This window comes from Bubalus kerabau, chromosome X (genome assembly GCF_029407905.1).
Source record: "Bubalus kerabau isolate K-KA32 ecotype Philippines breed swamp buffalo chromosome X, PCC_UOA_SB_1v2, whole genome shotgun sequence".
NCBI classification, from domain to species: Eukaryota; Metazoa; Chordata; class Mammalia; order Artiodactyla; family Bovidae; genus Bubalus; species Bubalus kerabau.
Genome location: NC_073647.1, coordinates 94997997 through 95017827, shown reverse-complemented (window position 1 = coordinate 95017827; position 19831 = coordinate 94997997). Strand labels below are relative to the sequence as shown.

At 38.5% G+C, this 19831-nt stretch overlaps 1 protein-coding gene across 2 annotated transcripts in view; it reads left to right on the top strand.

Annotated features, from left to right (window-relative positions):
- Positions 1-19831, top strand: part of KIF4A (kinesin family member 4A) — a 131123-nt gene that overhangs the window by 97351 nt on the left and 13941 nt on the right. For both annotated transcript variants that reach the window (XM_055565490.1, XM_055565491.1), the window contains exons 21-28: positions 7901-8056; positions 8179-8279; positions 12880-13009; positions 14339-14509; positions 16827-16934; positions 17934-18011; positions 18368-18466; positions 18994-19176. In XM_055565490.1, coding sequence (XP_055421465.1) covers positions 7901-8056; positions 8179-8279; positions 12880-13009; positions 14339-14509; positions 16827-16934; positions 17934-18011; positions 18368-18466; positions 18994-19176 — 1026 coding nt within the window. The remainder of the gene's footprint in view (positions 1-7900; positions 8057-8178; positions 8280-12879; positions 13010-14338; positions 14510-16826; positions 16935-17933; positions 18012-18367; positions 18467-18993; positions 19177-19831) is intronic.

Genomic DNA, 19831 nt, shown 5'->3' with positions numbered 1-19831 from the left:
ATATTTGACCTACAATAAATTATACATATTTAATGTGTAAATTTTTAAAAGTTTTGACACAGATATACACCTTTAAATCATCACCACAATCAAGATAATGTCAGTGTCCATCAGGATCAAAACTTTCTTTGTCCGCTTTTGTAATCCCTCCCTCCCATACCCAATCTATCCTTCTACCCCTCCATCTCCAGGCATCCATTAATCTGCTTTCTGTCACTGGATTTTCTATGTAGATGATCATGTCATCTGCACATAGGGACAATTTTATTTATCCTTGCCCACTCTGTATGCCCTAAAAAAAAGCCTTTCTTACCTAATTGTACTTGCTAGAACCTCTAGTAAAATATCAGTAGAATAGATAAAAAGAGGACATCCTTGCTTTGTTCCTAATTTTAGAAGGATAGCTTTCAGTCTTTCACCATTAAGTATATTAGCTATAGGTTTTTGTATCAGATTGAATAAGTTCTTATCTATTCCTAGTTTGCTGAAAGTTTTTTATCATGACTGGATGTTGGGCTTTTCCAAAAGTTTTTTCTGAATCCTCTTGAGATGATCTTATGATTTGTTTTTACTCAGTATGGCAAATGGCATTGATTTTTTTCCAATTTATTTTATTAAGATATAACTGACATACAGTAAGATTTACCCTTTTTAGTGTAGTACAGTTCTGTAAGTTTGATGTTAAAACTGGTTATTATCAAAATATAGAATAGTTATCCCCTCCAAATTGCCCTGTAACACTTTGTAGTCATCTCCCACATCCATCCCCGGCCTTTCATAAACAGTTATCTGCATTCTGTCATTATTGTTTTCACTTTGCATTGTATCGATGTCATTTAACTGGAAACATACAGTATGGCTTCTTTCACTTAGAATAAGGCATTTGAAATTCATCCATGTGTGTCTTTGCGTACTGTCACATCCAACTCTTTGCGACCCCATGAACTGTAGCCTGCCAGGCTCCTCTGTCCATGAGATCTTGCAGGCAAGAATACCAGAGTGGGTTGCCATTTCCTCCTCCGGGGATTTTCCCCACCCAGGGATTGAACCCACATATCCTGTGTCTCCTGCATTGGCAGGTGGATTCTTTACCCCTGAGCCACAAGGGAAGCTCATCCATGCTGTTGCCTATATTATTCCATTATATGGATGTTCCTTTATCTATTCACTTTATCTAATCATTTAAAGGTTATCTTGGAGTCATTTTTCTCCTAGTTTTTGGTGCTCATGAATAAAGCGGTTATAAAAACATTCTCATACAGGTTTCTGTATAACAAAGGTAGTCAGTCAGTCATTCACTTGGGTAAATACCTAAGAGTGAGATTGCTTGGTCAAAAGGTTAAGTGTGACCATATAAAGGACAGGGAAGCCTGGCGTGCTGCAGTCCATGGGGTCTCAAAGAGGCAGACACAACTTAGCACCTGAACAGCAACAACAATGTAAGTGTATGTTTAACTTTACAAGAAACTGCCAAATTATTTATCTAGTTGTTCAGTGCTAGTATATAGAAATACAATTGACTGTTGTATATTAATTTTTATCTTCTGCCTTCATTAGTTTTGTAGCTATTTTGTAGGTTCTCTGGGACTTTCTATATAGATAATCATGCCATCCATAAATATAGTTTTATCTCTTCTTTTATAATATATATGTCTTTTATTTATTTTACTTGCCCTATTGCATTGGCTAGGACATTCAGGATGATACTGAATAGGAGAAATGACAGTAGAAACCCTTCTGTTCCTGATCTCAGGGGAACAATATTCAGTCTTTACCATTAAGTGTGAATTAGCTGTAGGTTTTTCATAGAGGTCCTTTATCAGCTTGAGAATGTTCTTATCTGTTCTTAGTTTGCTGTGAGTTCTTATCTTGAATGGATATAATTTTTTTTTTTTTTGGCTACACCACACAGTTTGCAGGATCTTAATTCCCCAACCAGGGATCAAACCCAGGCCCCCAGCAGTGAAAAGGCCTGGTGGGTTCTAATTACTGGACCACAAGGGAATTCTCGATGAGTGGATATAAATTTTGCCAAATACTTTTTGTGTCTAGTTTGTTGATTTGGTAAATGATTTCGAAGTTCAAATATCCAGTCAGCCTTGCAATCTTTGAATAAACTCCACTTAGTGGTGATATATCATCCTTTTTATGTATTGTTGAGCTCGTGTGTACATGCATGCATGCTCAGTTGCTTCAGTTGTGTCCGACTCTTTGTGACCCTATGGACTATAGCCCACCAGGCTTCTCTGTCCTTGGGATACTCCAGGCAAAAATACTGGAGTGGGTTACCTTGCCCTCCTCCAGGGGTATCTTCCTGACTCAGGGATTGAACCTGGATCTCCTGCATTGCAAGCAGATTCTTTACCACTCAACCAGTGAGGAAGCTCCATTGTTGAGTTCAACAATATATAAATTAAGATCTTGCTAAAATAAAAATTTTGTGTACAATTTTTATATCTGTATTCTTGAGGGACATTGGTCTGTTGTTTTCTTATGTCTTTGTCTGGTTTTGATATCAAGGCCTCCTAGAATAAGTGAGAAAGTATTGCCTCCTCTTCAATTGTCTGGAAGAGTTTGTATAGAACTAATATTGTTTCTTCCTTACAAGTTTTGTACAATTCACAAGTTAAGCCATCTAGGCCTGAAGGATGTTTCTGTTAGTTGTTGCTTTGAGTCAGAGGAGGGGTTAACTGTAATTCAGTTAGTGAGCTTTGGTAGTTTGTGTGTTTGACATGAATAACTTTATGCCAAACACATGAATGAATAAACTCATAAAGGCATGAAGTTATTCATAATATTCCCTTATTATCTTCCGAATATCTGTAAAAGCTGTAGTAATGTCCTCTATCTCATTCAGATTACTGATATTTTGTCTTTTCTCCTTTTTCTTGATTAGTTTGGCTAAGGTTTATCAAAGAATCAGCTCATTCTTACAAATGGTTAAAATAGTAAGCTTTATGTTATGTATATTCTACCACAGTTAAAAAAACTATCCCCAAAACCCCAGTTCATTAATTTCTAATCTGATCTTTATTATTTCCTTATTTCTGCTTTGGATTTAATTGGCTTTTTTAGTTTCTTGAGGTAGAACCTGAGGTCATTGATTTGAGTTCTTTTCTAATATAAACATTTAATGCTATAAATTTCCCCTTTAATACTCCTTTAATGAAATCTAAAGGATGTTATTTAGTTTCCAAATATTAGGGGATTTTTCCAAATATCTTTCTGTTATGATTTCTAATTTAATTCCATTGTGGTTAGAGAATATACTTTTTATGACTTGAATTCCCTTGAATTTATTGAGATATATTATGACCTAGAAAATGGTTAGTCTTGGCAAATGTTCACACTTTGTGTACTTGAGAATGTATATTCTGCTATAGTTGGATAGAGTGTTCTATAAATGTCAATCATGTCAATTTGATAGATTGTGCGGTTCATTTCTACTGTTTCCTTGCTGATTTTCTGCCTACTTGTTCTGTCAATTACTTAGAAATGGGTATTGAAATCTTCAACTAGAATTATGGATTTGTTTTTTTCTTCTTATAGTTCTAGATTTGCTCCATATATTTTGAAGCTCTATTATTAGGGGCATAAACATTTAAGATTAATTGATCCCTTTATTATTATAAAATGATCTTTTTTATTCCTAGCAATATTCTTTGTTCTGAGATCTACTTTTTCTGATAATAAGTCCCTCAAGCTTTCTTTTAATGTTATCATGGTATATTTTTAAAAATCCTTTTAGCTTTAACCTCTTTGTGCCTTCTTCGTTTTGTTTTGTTTTGTTTTTAATTTATTTTGATGGCAGTGGGTCTTCATTGCTGTGCACAAGCTTTCCCTAGTTGCAGCAAGCAGGGGCTACTCTTCATTTGAGGTGGCTCCTCTTGTTGGGGAGCACTGGCTCTGGGCATGCAGGGTTCAGTAGTTGTGGCGCATGGGCTTAGTTGCCCCATGGTATGTGGGATCTTCCTGGACCAGGGATTGAACCCGTGTACCCTGCATTGGCAGGCAAATTTTTTCTATTTGTCCCATCTGTTCTTCATTCCCTTTTCCTTGTTTTCTGGCTTCTTTTGGATCAGTTGAGTATATTTATGATTCTACATTATCTCCTTTGTTGGCTTATATATGATTTTGTTTCAAATATCTTGATGCTTTGTATATCATGGGCATTAATGTTAAGGATTAAGTTCTTGAATAATTGACTCCCTTACCATTATGAAATTATCCTTTTTTATCCTTGACAATATTCCTTTTTTCTTCCAATTTTATTGAGATAAATCGATATACAGCACTACATAAGTTTAAGGTGTACAGCATAGTGATTTGACTTATATACATCATTAAATGATAATCACAATAAGTTTAGTGAACATCTATCATTTCGTATAGATACTAAATTAAAGAAATAGAAAATTTTTTCTTGTGATGAGAACTCTTAGGATTTACTCTTTTAACAACTTATATATAGCATATAGCAGTGTTAATTATATTTATCATGTTGCACATTATATCCCTAATACTTACTTATCTCATAACTGGAAGTTTGTACCTTTTGACTGCCTTCATTCAATTCCTCCTTCCCCCACACCCCACCTGTGAAAACCACAAATCTTACCTTTTTTGCTATGAGTTGTTAGTTTATTTGTGAAGTATATTGACCTACAACACTATGTTAGTTTCTGTTACACAACAGCGATTCAATATATGATCACCATGATAAGTCCAATTCCAATATGTCCCCATACAAAGATATTATATAGTTATTGTCTATATTCCCCACACTGTACATTTCATACCCTTGACTCCTTTATTTTCCAACTGGAAGTTTGTACATCTTAGTCTCCCTTACCTATTTTTTCCTCCCTCTCCCCTGGCAGTTACCTTTTTGTTCTCTATAACTCTGTTTCTGTTTTGTTCATTTGTTTTTTAGATTCTACTTATAAGTGAAATCACATAGTTTATCTTTGACTTATTTCACTAAGCATAATATCCTCTAGGTGTACTCATGTTGTCGCAAATGGCAAGATTTCATTCTTTTGGCTGGGTAACATTCCATCTTATATATACATGTATCTCACATCTTTATCCATTCACCTATTGATGACACTTAGGTTATTGTACACTGGCTATTGTAAATAGTGCTGGGATGAACATTGGGATGCATATATGATTTCTAATTATGCTTTTTGTTTTCTTTGGATAAATACCCAGGAGTGGAATTGCTAGATCATTTGGTAGTACTATTTTTAATTTTTTGAAAATCTCCATACTGTTTTCCATCGTGCCTTTACCAATTTACATTCTCAGCAACAGTGCACGAGGGTTCCCTTTTTCCCACAGCCTCACCAACACTTGTTTCTTTTGAAATTTTTTTAAACTTTGTATTTTATATTGGAGTATAGTTGATTAACAATGTTTTGATAGTTTCAGGTGTACACAATGCTATATTTTAAATGGATAACCAACACTTATCATTTGTTGTCTTTTTGATAATAGCCATTCTGACAGGTGTGAGGTGATATCTCATTGTGGTTTTGATTTGCGTTTCCCTGATGGTTAGTGATGTTGAATATCTTTTCATGTGTCTGTTGGCCATCTGTATGTCTTCTTTGGAAAAATGTCTATTCAGATCCTCTATCCATTTTTAAATCTAGTTTTGTTTTTGTTTGTTTTTGATATTGAGTTCTATGAGTTCTTTGTATATTTTGGATATTAACCTCTTATCAGATATATCATTTGCAAATGTCTTCTCCCTTTCAGTAGATGGCCTTTTCATTTTGTTGATAGTTTCCTTTGCTGTGCAAGAGCTTTTAGTTGGATATAGTACCATTTGTTTATTTTTGCTTTTGTTTCCCTTGCCTGAGGATACTTAGTAAAATATTATTAAGACTGATGTCAAAGAGCTCACTGCCTATATTTCCTTCTAAAAAGATTTGTGGTTTCAGGTCTTACGTTTAGGTCTTTGATCCATTTTGAATTTATTTTTGTGTATGATGTGAGAAAGTAGTCCAGTTTGATTCTTTTGCATGTAGTTGTCCAGTTTTCCGAGTACCATTTATTGTAGAGGCTGTCTTTTCTCCATTGTATATTCTTGCCTCCTTTGTCATAGATTTATTGCCCATATAAATGTGGGTAATAATATTCTGTAATGCAAATTCTGTATTTGTTGTTTTTCAGTCACTCAGTCATGTCCAACTCTTTGCAACCCCATGGACTGCAGCACGCCAGGCTTCCCTGTCCTTCACCATGTCCCGGAGCTTGCTCAAACTCATATCCGTTGAGTTAGTGATGCCATCCAACCATCTAAACCTCTGTCATCCCCTTCTCCTCCTGCCTTCAATCTTTCCCAGCATCAGAGTCTTTTCCAGTGAGTCGGCTCTTCACATCAGGTGGCCAAAGTATTGGAACTTCAGTTTCAGCATCAGTCCTTCTAATCAATATTCAGGATGGATTTCCTTTAGGATTAACTGGTTTGATATCCTTGCAGTCCAAGGGACTCTCAAGAATTCTTCTCCAACACCACAGTTCAAAAGCATCAGTTCTTCAGCGTTCAGCCTTCTTTATGGTCCAGCTCTCACATCCATACGTGACTACTGGATAAACCATATCTTTGACTATATGGACCTTTGTTGGCAAAGTAATGTCTCTGCTTTTTAATATGCTGTCTAGATTGGTCATAGCTTTTCTTCCAAGGAGCAAGCGTCTTTTAATGTCATGGCTGTAGTCACCATCTCCAATGATTTTGGAGCCCAAGAAAATAAAATCTGTCACTGTTTCCATTGTTTCCCCATCTATTTGCCATGAAGTGCTGGGACCGGATGCCATGATCTTCATTTTTTGAATGTTGAGTTTTAATCCAGCTTTTTCACTCTCCTCTTTCACCTTTATCAAGAGGCTCTTTGGTTCCTCTTCAGTTTCTGCCATAAGGGTGGTGTCATCTGCATATCTGAGGTTATTGATATTTCTCCCAGCAATCTTGATTCCAGATTGCCAGAATTGGTTCCAGATTAATATCAAATAATTATATTTGATTAATAATAGTTAATTAATAATAAACCATTAATATAAAAATATATCCACAATTAATAATAAACCATTAATATAAAAATATATCCACTCTAGCTTTCTTTGACTACTCTTAGCATGGTATGTCTTCATCTAAAAATGAAGTTTTTCATTTTTTGAAAGTATCTGTTTTTTATTACACTGGATCTTCATTGCGATACACAGGCTTCTCATTGTGGTGGCTTCTGTTATTGTAGAGCACAGGTTATGCACATGGGCTTCAGTAGTAGCAACACATGGGCTCAGATGTTGCAGTGTGCAGGCTCTAGAGCATGGGCTCAGCTGTTGTGGTGCTTAGGCTCAGTTGCTCCATGGCATGTGGGTTCCTCCCAGACCAGGGTTCGAACCCATGTCCCCTGCATTGGCAGGCGAATTCTTACCCAGTGTACCACCAGGGAAGTCCAGGTTACCTTTCTAAAAACTGAATTTAGTTAATTGCATTTTTAAAAATTCCATTGATCTATTTTAAAGATTAATAATGGTTGCTGTTTATTAAGTAGAACAGATAATCAAAATATACTTCAGTTCTGTGTTATGACTTATTATGGACAAAGGTTAAGGAGAAAATGGAGACGGTAAAGACAGAATATATGAAAATGCTAGGATATCTGAAGAAAGATTTTCTGCAGAAAGCTTTCTTGTGACCTTTTTGGAAATTGCCACTAAAGGCTCTTAGAGCACTATTGGGATTTTTGGTGAGTTTTGGCACAAATGGAAATCTCACTTCTACTTACTTGGGCTCTGGTTCAAGTGAAATTAAACCTGGAGTGAATCTGGCCCATGGGCCAGAGATTCCTCATCCTTAACCTAACATGACTGATTTATCTTCCAGAGTTGGCTTGGAAATGAAATTGAGATAATGGTCAGTACTGAGGAAGCCAAACGCCATCTGAATGACCTTCTGGAAGACAGAAAGATTCTGGCTCAGGATGTGGCTCAACTCAAATTAAAAATGGAATCTGGGGAGAATCCACCTCCTAAACTCCGGGTAAGTGCTCTGTGGAAATATATTGCCAATGATCATACTCTACATCCCTCAGAAATCCTCACTAATTTGGAGAACTTCTTTCCAATTAGAGCTTCACCCTCATCCCCACTTCTTCTTTACAGAGGCGAACATTCTCACTTGCTGAACTGCGTGGTCAAGTTCCTGCATCAGAGGATTCCATTAAAAAGCAGATTGAAAGCCTAGAGACTGAAATGGAACTCAGGTAATGGTACTATCTCTAAGGCATTATAAAAACTTATGCCTTGAATCAAAATAGAAGCTATCAATCAGTGATTCAAAAGCTTTGTGATGTGGGAGAAACAAGAGAAAATAATGATTTTTTGAACTATACACTTCACTAGGCATGTTAGATACATTTTCTCATTCGGTCTCTCTATGAGATATATACCTTATGAGATAAGCATCATTCTTCTCTTTTCACTTTAGAGATCTAAAGTTGAAAGATCTTCAAAAATTTGCTAAAGATTATAAAGAACCAGGATTTGAAACCCATTTTATCTAATTCCAAAATCTTTAGCATCTGAGCCACCAGGGAAGTCCATGATATATCACAAGAACTGACAAAAAACAAAACTTTAGAGGAACCCAATAAATGATACCAGAAGATCAGCAACCTGGGAGAAAGAATTTTAGAGATCATCAGCAAAGTAGATAAAATGCATAAGTAAACTATCATGAGCATTAAACGAGATTAGAAAGTAAAGTATAGGACTTCCCTAGTGGCTCAGTGGAAAGGAATCCTCCTGCCAATGCAAGGGACACAGGTTCAATCTCTAGTCCAGGAAGATTCCACATGCAACTAAGCCCATGCACCACAACTGGAGCCCGTGCTCTCTAGGGCCCAGATGCCACAACGACTGAGCCTGTGTGCTACACGCACCTGGAGCCTGTGCTCCACAGCAAGAGAAGCCACCACAATGAGAAGCCCAAGCACCTCAACAAAGAGTAACCCCTACTCACTGCAACTAGAGAAAGCCTGTGCAAAGCAACTAAGACTCAGCACAGCCAAAAAAATAAATACAAAGTAAAGTACATAACGCAGAACTTGGCATCTTAGAAGTGCTTGGTAAATGCTCTTCTCTTTAATCACTATTACTGTCTTTTAAATATCTATGAAATCTATAAGTAACAGAACTTTGATAGATATTTTATACTGTCTTAGGTATAATAGAATTTTATTGCCCACAAGACCTTGGAGATCATTTAATTTGCTTTCAGCAACACACACTACCTGTATATCTTCGGATATGTCTTTAAGTCACTCAGCAATTGATGTTCTGCTTTGTGCTACACTTGGAGAAGGAAATGGCAACCCACTCCAGTATTCTTGCCTGGAAAATCCCATGGACAGAGGAACCTGATAGACTACAGTCCATGGGGTCACAAAGAGTTGGACATGACTGAGTGACTTCACTTTACTTCACTTTGTGCTACACTAGATGTAGTTGGGATATATAGAAAGTATAGATGGCATTGTCCTTGCTCTCAAGTAGAAACATTATGTTGACTGACAGTGGTGTGTTGAAATTGTTTGTTAAAATTTCAGGTATGCTGTAAACTGTTGATAGCTTACAATCACTCGTGGTGAGAATATTTACACTATGGAAACTAGCAAAGGCTACAAATCAGATCTGGTATTTTTAGGTGCTGTTTGTTAAACATTTACCTGCACACCACTGTGCGTAAGTAAATGATTATATAAATGTAGGGCAGGTGCCAGGTAGAGTGCAATTAGACCAAGGTGAGTTTAATCAAAGGAATTTCTCTAAAGATAGGAAAGGGCATTTGATAGATAAAACAACTCTAGTGTTCTGACCCACCTCTTCCAAGAAGCCTTCCCTGACTCTGCATCCCTCACTAATTTTCCTCTTCTTTAAACTCCTTCAGAAATTACAGTACTCAGTCATGTAGTACAGATGATATATGTTATCTTTATATTTATTGATTATTTTACATCTATTAGTCTTGCTTGTAAGCTTGTTGAAGAAAGGACCACATATTAGACCAGGGTTCTCAAAGTATGGTGTACAGTCTCCTGGGCATCTCTGAGACCCTTTCAGGGAACCTATGTGACTCCCTGTTTTTATAATAATATTAAGAAATTGTTTGCCATTTTTACTATGTTGACATTTGCCATAATAATGCCAAAGCAATAGTGGACAAAACTGCTAGCACCTTGGCTTGAATCAAAGCAGTGGCACAAACCTGTGCCACATGTTGTGCTCAGTCACTCATTCATGTCTGACTCTTTGCGACCCCATGGACCATAGCCTGCCAGGCTCCTCTGGCCATGGGATTCTCCAGGCAAGAATACTGAAGTGAGTTACCATGCCCTCCTCCAGTGGCTCTTCCCAACCCAGGAATTGAACCCGCATCTCTTATGTCTCCTGCATTAGCAGGCGGGTGCTTTACCACTAGCACCACCTGAGAAGCCCAGCACAAACCTGTACTAGCGATCATTGAATACTTCATCATCACACACTCTCATTTTTTTAAAAGCCAGTTTTACTCAAGAATGGCTGTGATAAAACAATAAAAATTGTTAATTTTTTAAAATCTCAACTCTTGAGTTCAGATCTTTATAATGTTCCGAGTGACGGAATGGGAAGAACGCATAAAGCACTTGTGCTGACGTCAAAGGCTGATGTTTGTCTCAAGGAAAAGCACTTGTGCGGTTTGAGGTGTGAGCTCGACAGGCCTCTTTTTTCGCAGAACATCAGTTTTACTTGAAAGAACTACTGACAGACAAAGTATGGTTATTCAGACTTGGGTACTTGGCAGACATTTTCTCAAAAATGAGCAGAGTGAGCCTGTTACATCAAGAAAAACAACTGTCAGTGTTTGTCACCAAAAATAAAATTTGAGCTTTCATGCAAAACTTAGATTTTGTGTATGATGTGTATCCATCACTGTTAACTTGACAGTTTTACATAACTTTTCTAATGCACCCAGTAGTGATATTAACATTTGTTATCTCATTTCTATTGTGTAACAAAATGTGTTGATTTGAAGGTTCCTTATGACCATCCAAATGACATGTTACAGAATCACGTAAGAGTAAAAGATCCATTCAGTTGGCAAGTAACTACATTTCAATTCTTTTAAGGAACTTGTTGGGTTTTGGTGTAGTCTCAAAGAAGAATATCCACAGTTTTCTTGAGGAATTTCCCAGGAATTTCCAGGTGGTACAGTGGTTAGGACTCCATACTTTCACTGCAGTGCCCTGGGTTCAATCCCTGGTCAGGGAACTAAGATTCCACAAGCTGTGCAGTGAGGCCAAAATTAAATTAAAATGCTCCTCTCTTGTCCAACTACATATCCATGTGTGGCCAGACTACCTTCATTTACATCAACCAGAACATGTCACAAAAGATTAAATGCAGAGGGACATGTGAGAATCCAGCTGTCTTCTACTGAGCCATACATTACAGAGATACGTCAGTGTAAAACAATCTCACTCTTCTTACTGCATTGTTTTTTGTATTGGAAAATGTTGTTTTGTGTGTGTGTGTGTGTGAGAGAGAGAGAGAAAGACACATGCACACACACACACGTTCATGTCCTTCTCAGACCTTAGAATGTGACTTTATTTGGAAACAGTGTCACTGGAGATCTAATTGTTAATATATAATGGATTATTTTGATCTTAAGTGAATTAATAAATATTTTTCTCACTTTTACTTTCTAATAGTGTAAATATCTATAGATATAATGTATATGAGCAGAATTTCTTAGAGGTCCTCAATAATTTTTAAGAGTGTAAAGGGGTCCTGAGACCCAAAAAGTTAAGAACTGCTGTCTCAGATTATTTTAGTATCCATTTTCTTTATAGTACCTTATTGCATGTTACACACTGGAGAAGGCGATGGCACCCCACTCCAGTACTCTTGCCTGGAAAATCCCATGGATGGAGGAGCCTGGTGGGCTGCAGTCCATGGGGTCGCGAAGAGTCGGACACGACTGAGTGACTTCCCTTTCACTTTTCACTTTCATGCATTGGAGAAGAAAATGGCAACCCACTCCAGTGTTCTTGCCTGGAGAATCCTAGGGACGGGGGAGCCTGGTGGGCTGCCGTCTATGGAGTTGCACAGAGTCGGACACCACTGAAGTGACTTAGCAGCAGCAGCAGCATGTTACACACATGCCAGTACACTCCCTCTCACTGGACACCTAGCAAATTTGAGAAAGAAGCTATTGATTAAATTGAAATATTATGCAGACCTTGGTCTCAGGCCATAATTGATCATAAAGTATCTGGAAGCTATAACCAGTATCATGGTATCTAGTTTTCTTAGAAACTTCTCAGTCCTTTGGCAAGTGTTTTAAGACAACTTCTCACAACACCAGCCATAGGTATGTATTTGATGTTCAATTCCAGCAAAGAGCATTCACCTATTCATTCTTTTGAGTTTTCCTTAAAGTCTCTAACCTGAATCTTGTCCTTGTAAATGTGAGCCACCATGTCACAATTCCAGCTTATATGGCCTCAAGACAAAGTCATATTATAGACAATGTGCTACAACAAAAGCCTCACTAAAACAAATCTTTCCAAGCCCACTGTATGACCCACTTATTTCAACCAGTATTTAATAAAATAAAAACATTTGGATAGTCTTAGAGTCCCTTTATAACAAGATTTGAGATACTGTATAAAATCCTAACCAGATGACTCGGTCATTATTTAAGTGATATTTAACTGATACCTCTGTCCATAAAAGTATTTGAAGTTTCTCCTTAGAGCTCTTCCCTTTCCTTGATGTTGAGGCTACTAGCAATAAGGCATACTGTTTCTTTCCCTGAAGGAGTGCTCAGATTGCTGACCTACAACAGAAGCTGCTGGACGCAGAAAGTGAAGACAGACTAAAACACCGCTGGGAGAATATTGCTACCATTCTGGAAGCCAAGTGTGCCCTGAAATACTTAACTGGAGAAGTAAATATTTCTTCCTATCAGCTATTAGGCGTCTGGTTTGGTGGTTTGAAGTAAGATGTTAGCCTGGAATATTGTCATAGTGCTATTGCCACTGTTCATGGTAGAAACCACAATGACACTATCATTAGAGAAATAGTTTTATGGGTAAAGGTTTGTGTGAGCAAGTACAGCCTGGTCACTTAAAATATATATATATAACTTGCAAGCTGATACTCATGCCTGGCATATAACAGGTGTTTAATAATGTTCACTGTTATGAAAAGTTTAAGATACCATAGTAGGCCACTGATCAAACATAAAATATTATACTATACTACTTTTTAAAACACACCTGATATGTATTCAGAAAGTTTTAAGTACAATCTAGGAGAGACAAAACCTTTGACATATAAAGATTCATTTAAGGAAAATCCGTCTTTACTGACCTTAAAATAATGTATCATCATCCATTGTCACAAAAGGAATTAAAATTGATCACCTCTGGTGATTGAGGCAAGCATACAAACTCTAACTCTGCAAGTTTGAGCAATGCTATCCTTTATACATTTTTGTGTTGGATTAGCAGATTTATCCTACTAAGGAAATCCTTATTAGTCCTGTGAACGCTGGTATTTATGATGTTCACCATCTGGACTAGTAGAGAATATAAAACTAGGTCACTATAGGATATCAATCTAACCTAAAGAGCCAAAGCTGGGGCTGGTGCACTGGGACGACCCAGAGGGATGGAATGGGGAGGGAGGAGGGAGGAGGGTTCAGGATGGGGAACACATGTATACCTGTGGCGGATTCATTTTGATATTTGGCAAATCTAATACAGTTATGTAAAGTTTAAAAATAAAATAAAATTAAAAAAATAATAATAATAAAATAAAGAGCCAAAGCTGCAGTTTCAGCTAATGTGTCTACGAGTTCCAACATGTGAACACAGGCATTCTGAAATGAGACATAATTAGCCATAAGGGTGTGACTTACGGATTTCTCTTTAAAATTAAGGAAGAACTTTTTGAATATCAGAATTTGGATTTGTCTTATACTCTTTGTGTTAGATTCATTCTTGCCTTGAAGTAGAACAAGAGATTAAATGACCTTAGTGGTGGCTTCCAGCTCTAGGATACCTATCTCAGCAGATAACTGTCTGGGCTCTTAGTTTGAATGGTGTTGTTACTATTCAATGGTAGAATCCATATGACATGAAAAAATAAGACTAGACTTGGAAATGGAAGAATATTTCTCAGTCAGTTTCAAGAAAGCTGACATTTTCCTGCCTAATGAATGGGGAAAGGTGACCATTCTCCAAATAAACTGATCTTCTTTTATCCCTTCCAGCTGGTCTCCTCCAAAATACAGGTCAGCAAGCTTGAAAGCAACCTGAAACAGAACAAGGCCAGCCATGCTGACATGCAGAAGATGCTGTTTGAGGAACGAAATCATTTTGCTGAAATAGAAGCAGAGTTACAGGCAGAGCTGGTGAGAATGGAGCAACAGCACCAAGAGAGGGTAAGCTGGCAAGCCAAGAAGCCATACTGAGAAACAAACCATCGTTGCTTTCTGTTGTTGGTTTAAAATAATAATAGTGGGAGGTATGAAGTTTCCTTCAAAAGGCCATGTAGTCTTTTTCAATCTTTGCCAATAAGAAACCGGAAACAGAAAAATGACCTATCTAAGTTTACACGTCCCAGTGACAGTGGCCCTTAGCTTCCAATTTTTTTTTAATATTTATCTACTTATTTATTTGGCTGTCCCGGGTCTTATTTGCAGCATGCAGAATCTTTCGTTGCAGCACACGGGCTTCTCTGTATTTGTGGCCCGAGGGTTCCAGAGCACGTGGGCTCAGTAGTTGTGGTACACAAGCTTAATTGCCTCGTGGCGTGTGGGATCTTAGTTTCCCAACCAGGGATCGAACCCATGTTCCCTGCATTGGCAGGTGGATTCTGGACCACTGGGAAGTCCCTTAAGCTCCAACTTTAATACCAAGATGAACATGCTGATAATACTGTGGCTGTGCTTACTACTTCAAGCCATGAGAGTAAAAGAGAATAATTTTCTTTGAAATCACAGAGGAATAACTGCATCACTTCAGTTCAGTTCAGTTGCTTAGTCATGTCCGACTCTTTGTGACCCCATGGACCACAGCATGCCAGACCTTCCTGTCCATCACCAACTCCCAGAGTCTACTCAAACTCATCTCGATTGGGTCGGTGATGCCATCTACCCATCTCATCCTCTGTCATCCCCTTTTCTTCCTGCCTTCAATCTTTCCCAGCATCAGGGTCTTTTCAAATGAGTCAGCTCTTCACATCAGGTGGCCAAAGTATTGGAGTTTCAGCTTCAACATCAGTCCTTCCAATGAACACTCAGGACTGATCTCCTTTAGGATGGACTGGTTGGATCTCTTTGCAGTCCAAGGGACTCTCAAGAGTCTTCTAAAACACCACACTTCAAAAGCATCAATTCTTTGGCACTTAGCTTCCTTTATAATCCACATATAATCTCACATCCATACATGACTACTGGGAAAACCATAGCCCTGATGAGACAGACCTTTGTTGGTAAAGTAATGTCTCTACTTTTGAATATGCTGTCTAGGTTGGTCATAACTTTCCTGCCAAGGAGTAAGCGTCTTTTAATTTCATGGCTGCAGTCACCATCTGCAGTGATTTTGGAGCCCAAAAAAATAAAGTCTGACACTGTTTCCACTGTTTCCCCATCTATTTCCCATGAAGTGATGGGACCAGATGCGATGATCTTCGTTTTTTGAATGTTGAGCTTTAAGCCAACTTCTTCACTCTCCTCTTTCACTTTCATCAAGAGGCTCTTTAGTTCTTCTTCAATTTATGCCACAAAGGTGCCATAAGGTTCTTCTTCAATTTCTGCATATCTGAGGTTATTGATATTTCTCCTGGCAATCTTGATTCCAGCTTGTGCTTCATCCAGCCCAGCGTTTCTCATGATGTACTCTGCATATAAATTAAATAAGCAGGGTGACAATATACAGCCTTGACCTACTCTTTTCCTATTTGGAACCAGTCTCTTGTTCCATGTCCAGTTCTAACTGTTGCTTCCTGACCTGCATACAGATTTCTCAAGAGGTAGGTCAGGTGATCTGGTATTCCCGTCTCTTTCAGAATTTTCCACAGTGTATTGTGATCCACACAGTCAAAGGCTTTGGCATAGTCAATAAAGCAGAAATAGATGTTTTTCTGGAACTCTCTTGCTTTTTCGATGATCCAGTGGACGTTGGCAATTTGATCTCTGGTTCCTCTGCCTTTTCTAAAACCAGCTTGAACATCAGTAAGTTCACGGTTCACATATTGCTGAAGCCTGGCTTGGAAAATTTTCAGCATTACTTTACTAGCGTGTGAGATGAGTGCAGTTGTGAGTAGTTTGAGCATTCTTTGGCATTGCCTTTCTTTGGGATTGGAATGAAAACTGACCTTTTCCAGTCCTGTGGCCACTGCTGAGTTTTCCAAATTTGCTGGCATATTGAGTGCAGCATTTTCACAGCATCATCTTTCAGAATTTGAAATAGCTCCCCTGGAATTCTATCACCTCCACTAGCTTTGTTTGTAGTGATGCTTCCTAAGGCCTACTTGACTTCACATTCCAGGATGTCTGGCTCTAGGTGAGTGATCGCACCATTGTGATTATCTGGGTCATGAAGATCTTTTTTGTACAGTTCTGTGTATTCTTGCCACCTCTTCTTAATATCTTCTGCTCCTGTTAGGTCCATACCATTTCTGTCCTTTATTGGATTAAACTGAAATTCCTTTTTCCTCTTATTCCTTTGGTACCATTGGGTTGTATTTTTCTCTAGGTGCTGTACCTCCTCAGTCAGCTGCAACAAAGCCAAATGGCGGAGAAGCAGCTAGAAGAGTCAGTCAGTGAAAAGGAACAACAGCTGCTGAACACCCTGAAATGTCAGGTACGGACATGAGGCAAAGCTCTCCAGAGATGGGGTCCACAGGCCTGACTTAGAACTCTATCTGATTTAGACCATTGTTTAACCTGCAGAAAAAATTACCTACTGAAAAGAAGTTTATAATGGTAGCCTCTATTGCTTTGTTAGCCCTATTTGGTCAATTTAGGGATGTTTAGGATGTAGCCCTACATAGGATAACCTCTGTTTTGATACAGAAATGAGAGTATATACTTCGTACCAGACTTTAAGGCCTCCTCGTTCTTTCTGTCAACCCTGAGCTCTAAAGAGTTGAGAAAGTTAAATCATCCAGTAGAATCCTAGGGGCATTTAGCTCTCTCTTTCTGTGCCTGCTATGAGTTGAGACCTGACATGTTTGTAAAATGCCTGGGGTCTGCATTTCTTCCAGAGTCTGGGAACACCACACCCTTTAATAGCATGTTGGAACACTATTTTATCCAACTTAGCATCTTTTTCTTGAACCACCAGTCTCTAAGCTTTCCTTGGCACCTCTCATTGAAGACATAACCAAACTTGTTAAGGTCATGTACATGAATCCAGTTGTCTTAAGTGCCAAGAAAGTTTATTCAGGCTCATTAGTGCAGCAAATAAACTGCTTAATCTGTGTTGAGAAGCATGGACAAAAGCATCCAAAGATGTCAAAGAAACAGCTGACTCTCTGGGTGGGTTTCTTTATTGGCATCCTGATGTGAATAAGGGATATGAGGCTAGAAAATAGAAAAAAATGAAGAAGGTGTATAGGGCAGCTTCCATGCTTCCTGCGAGTGTGGTCATGGCTGCTTGGGAATGTTGGAATAGAGGTGGCATTCAGGACATCTAGGAATTGGTCGAGATCAGGCATTTTTCTGGGTGCCAATGCCTGCTGTGCAAAAACCATCTGCTGCCAGCAACTTGGCAGTAGTGTGTTTTCATCTCTGAGTTGTTTGGTAACCCATATGTAGTACCCAAAATAACCCCACCTATCACTGCATTATCTGGAAACAGGATGAAGAACTTGAGAAGATGCGGGAAGTGTGTGAGCAAAATCAGCAGCTTCTGCGAGAGAACGAACTCATGAAGCAGGTACTGCAGCTTCCCACCCATTTAATAAGCCCTGGAAGACCCTGTTGCAACTGAGACCAGCCCTTGGGAGCACCTCCTAGTATATATAGTGACTTGGCTCTATTTTATGAGGTCTTTATCTAGTTTCCATGTAATACGGTCATGTGCATTTCAGATGATATAAAAGACATATTTAAATTTGCTCCTTTCTGAATCTAATACTGATCCTGTAAAGTGGGAATCCTTCAACCTACTTTGCTATTATCCGGCCTCACTTTACCATGGCTTAAAATTAAGCTAATTAGGATTCTATGTTTCATCCATGAACACTCAGAAGCTTCCCTGAAAAGTATACTTTGTCTTTTCTTTTCAAATAGAAACTGAACCTCCTCCAAGTAGCCAGCAAACAAAAATCTCATCTTCCTAAGGATGCCCTTCTGTCTCCAGACTCTTCTTTTGAATATATCCCACCTAAGGTAAACTACTCAGTGCCTGTGATACCTTCGCATAGCCAAGGTTTGTGGTGAGTGTGCAAAAATCACCTTTTTAGAAGTGGTTGAGAATTAAAATTCCCACATTCCAGCGTCTCAAGTTTCCTTGGAGTCCCAGATAAAACTGAAGTACAATCTTGAGGAAAATAGACTTTCTCCCTCCCTAGAAGCCTGTCTTTAGGCCATGTACAGGCATTATGCAACACAGCTGAGGAGGAGGAACAAAGAGCAGTGTTCAGCTGTCCATCTAAAGATACTTATCATATCATGAGTCTCTCCCTCCTCCCTCAGATTACTCAGCCTCTGTCCCTTCAGTTTCTTTCCCTTCAAAGACTGTAAGGTCAAAGGCTAAAGCAGAATTTTATTCTGATTGGTAAAGCCAAGTGGGGTATCTTTGAGGGTGTCTAAAATCTATGCTCTGAGAATGTAGCTGGCAGCAGCTACTGAGAAGATAGGATCCATGTGTTGTTGTTGTTCTTAGTTAAATAACCATTCCAAACCTTTTTTCTTAGCCCAAACCTTCCCGTTTTAAAGAAAAGTTTCTGGAGCAAAGCATGGACATCGAAGATCTAAAATACTCTTTGGAATATTCTGTGAATGAGCCTGAGGACAATGATGGTGATGATGGCGATGGGAATGATGAGGAATGGAAGCCAACAAAATTAGCTAAGGTGTCCAAGAAGAACATCCAAGGGGTAGGAGGCAGCTCATCTCTTTCAGGAATTCTATTCATTAGTCTTCACTGCCAGTGAGAATGTGCCAGCCCCTCGATCCTATTCAGAGGCACTGGCTCCACTGAGGGGCGTTCATTGGGCAAGCTCTATATGGAACCCAGGGCTAACTGAGAGGGCTTCCTGGGTGCACAGAGGGGTTCTTTTCATGTTTTCAGATTCTTACCCAGTCTGAACAGGTAGTAGTGTTCTATACCGTCTCACTGAAACTGGTTCCAGTGTGATCATAATAACCTTTCACATTTTTATAGCACTTTACAGTTTATGAACTATTCTCATATGTTACCTCTTTTCATTGTCACCAAAAAAAAAAAAGAATCCAGTGATGTGTTTACTGTTTGTATTTTACAGCTGGATCTGAGACTCAGGAGAGTGAAGTGACCTTGCCCAGAGACATAAAACCAAGTGAGAGTCAGGACTTGAAATCAAATGTTCTGACTCCACGTCCAGTTTATTTTACCACACCATGGTCAAATGAGTAAAAACCACAGACCAACTTTAAAATCAAACACACCAAAGTTAAGGCTAGTTAGGAACAATCTGACTTTGAGACATGCTCTATTTACTTACTGGAGAAGGCAGTGGCACCCCACTCCAGTACTCTTGCCTGGAAAATCCC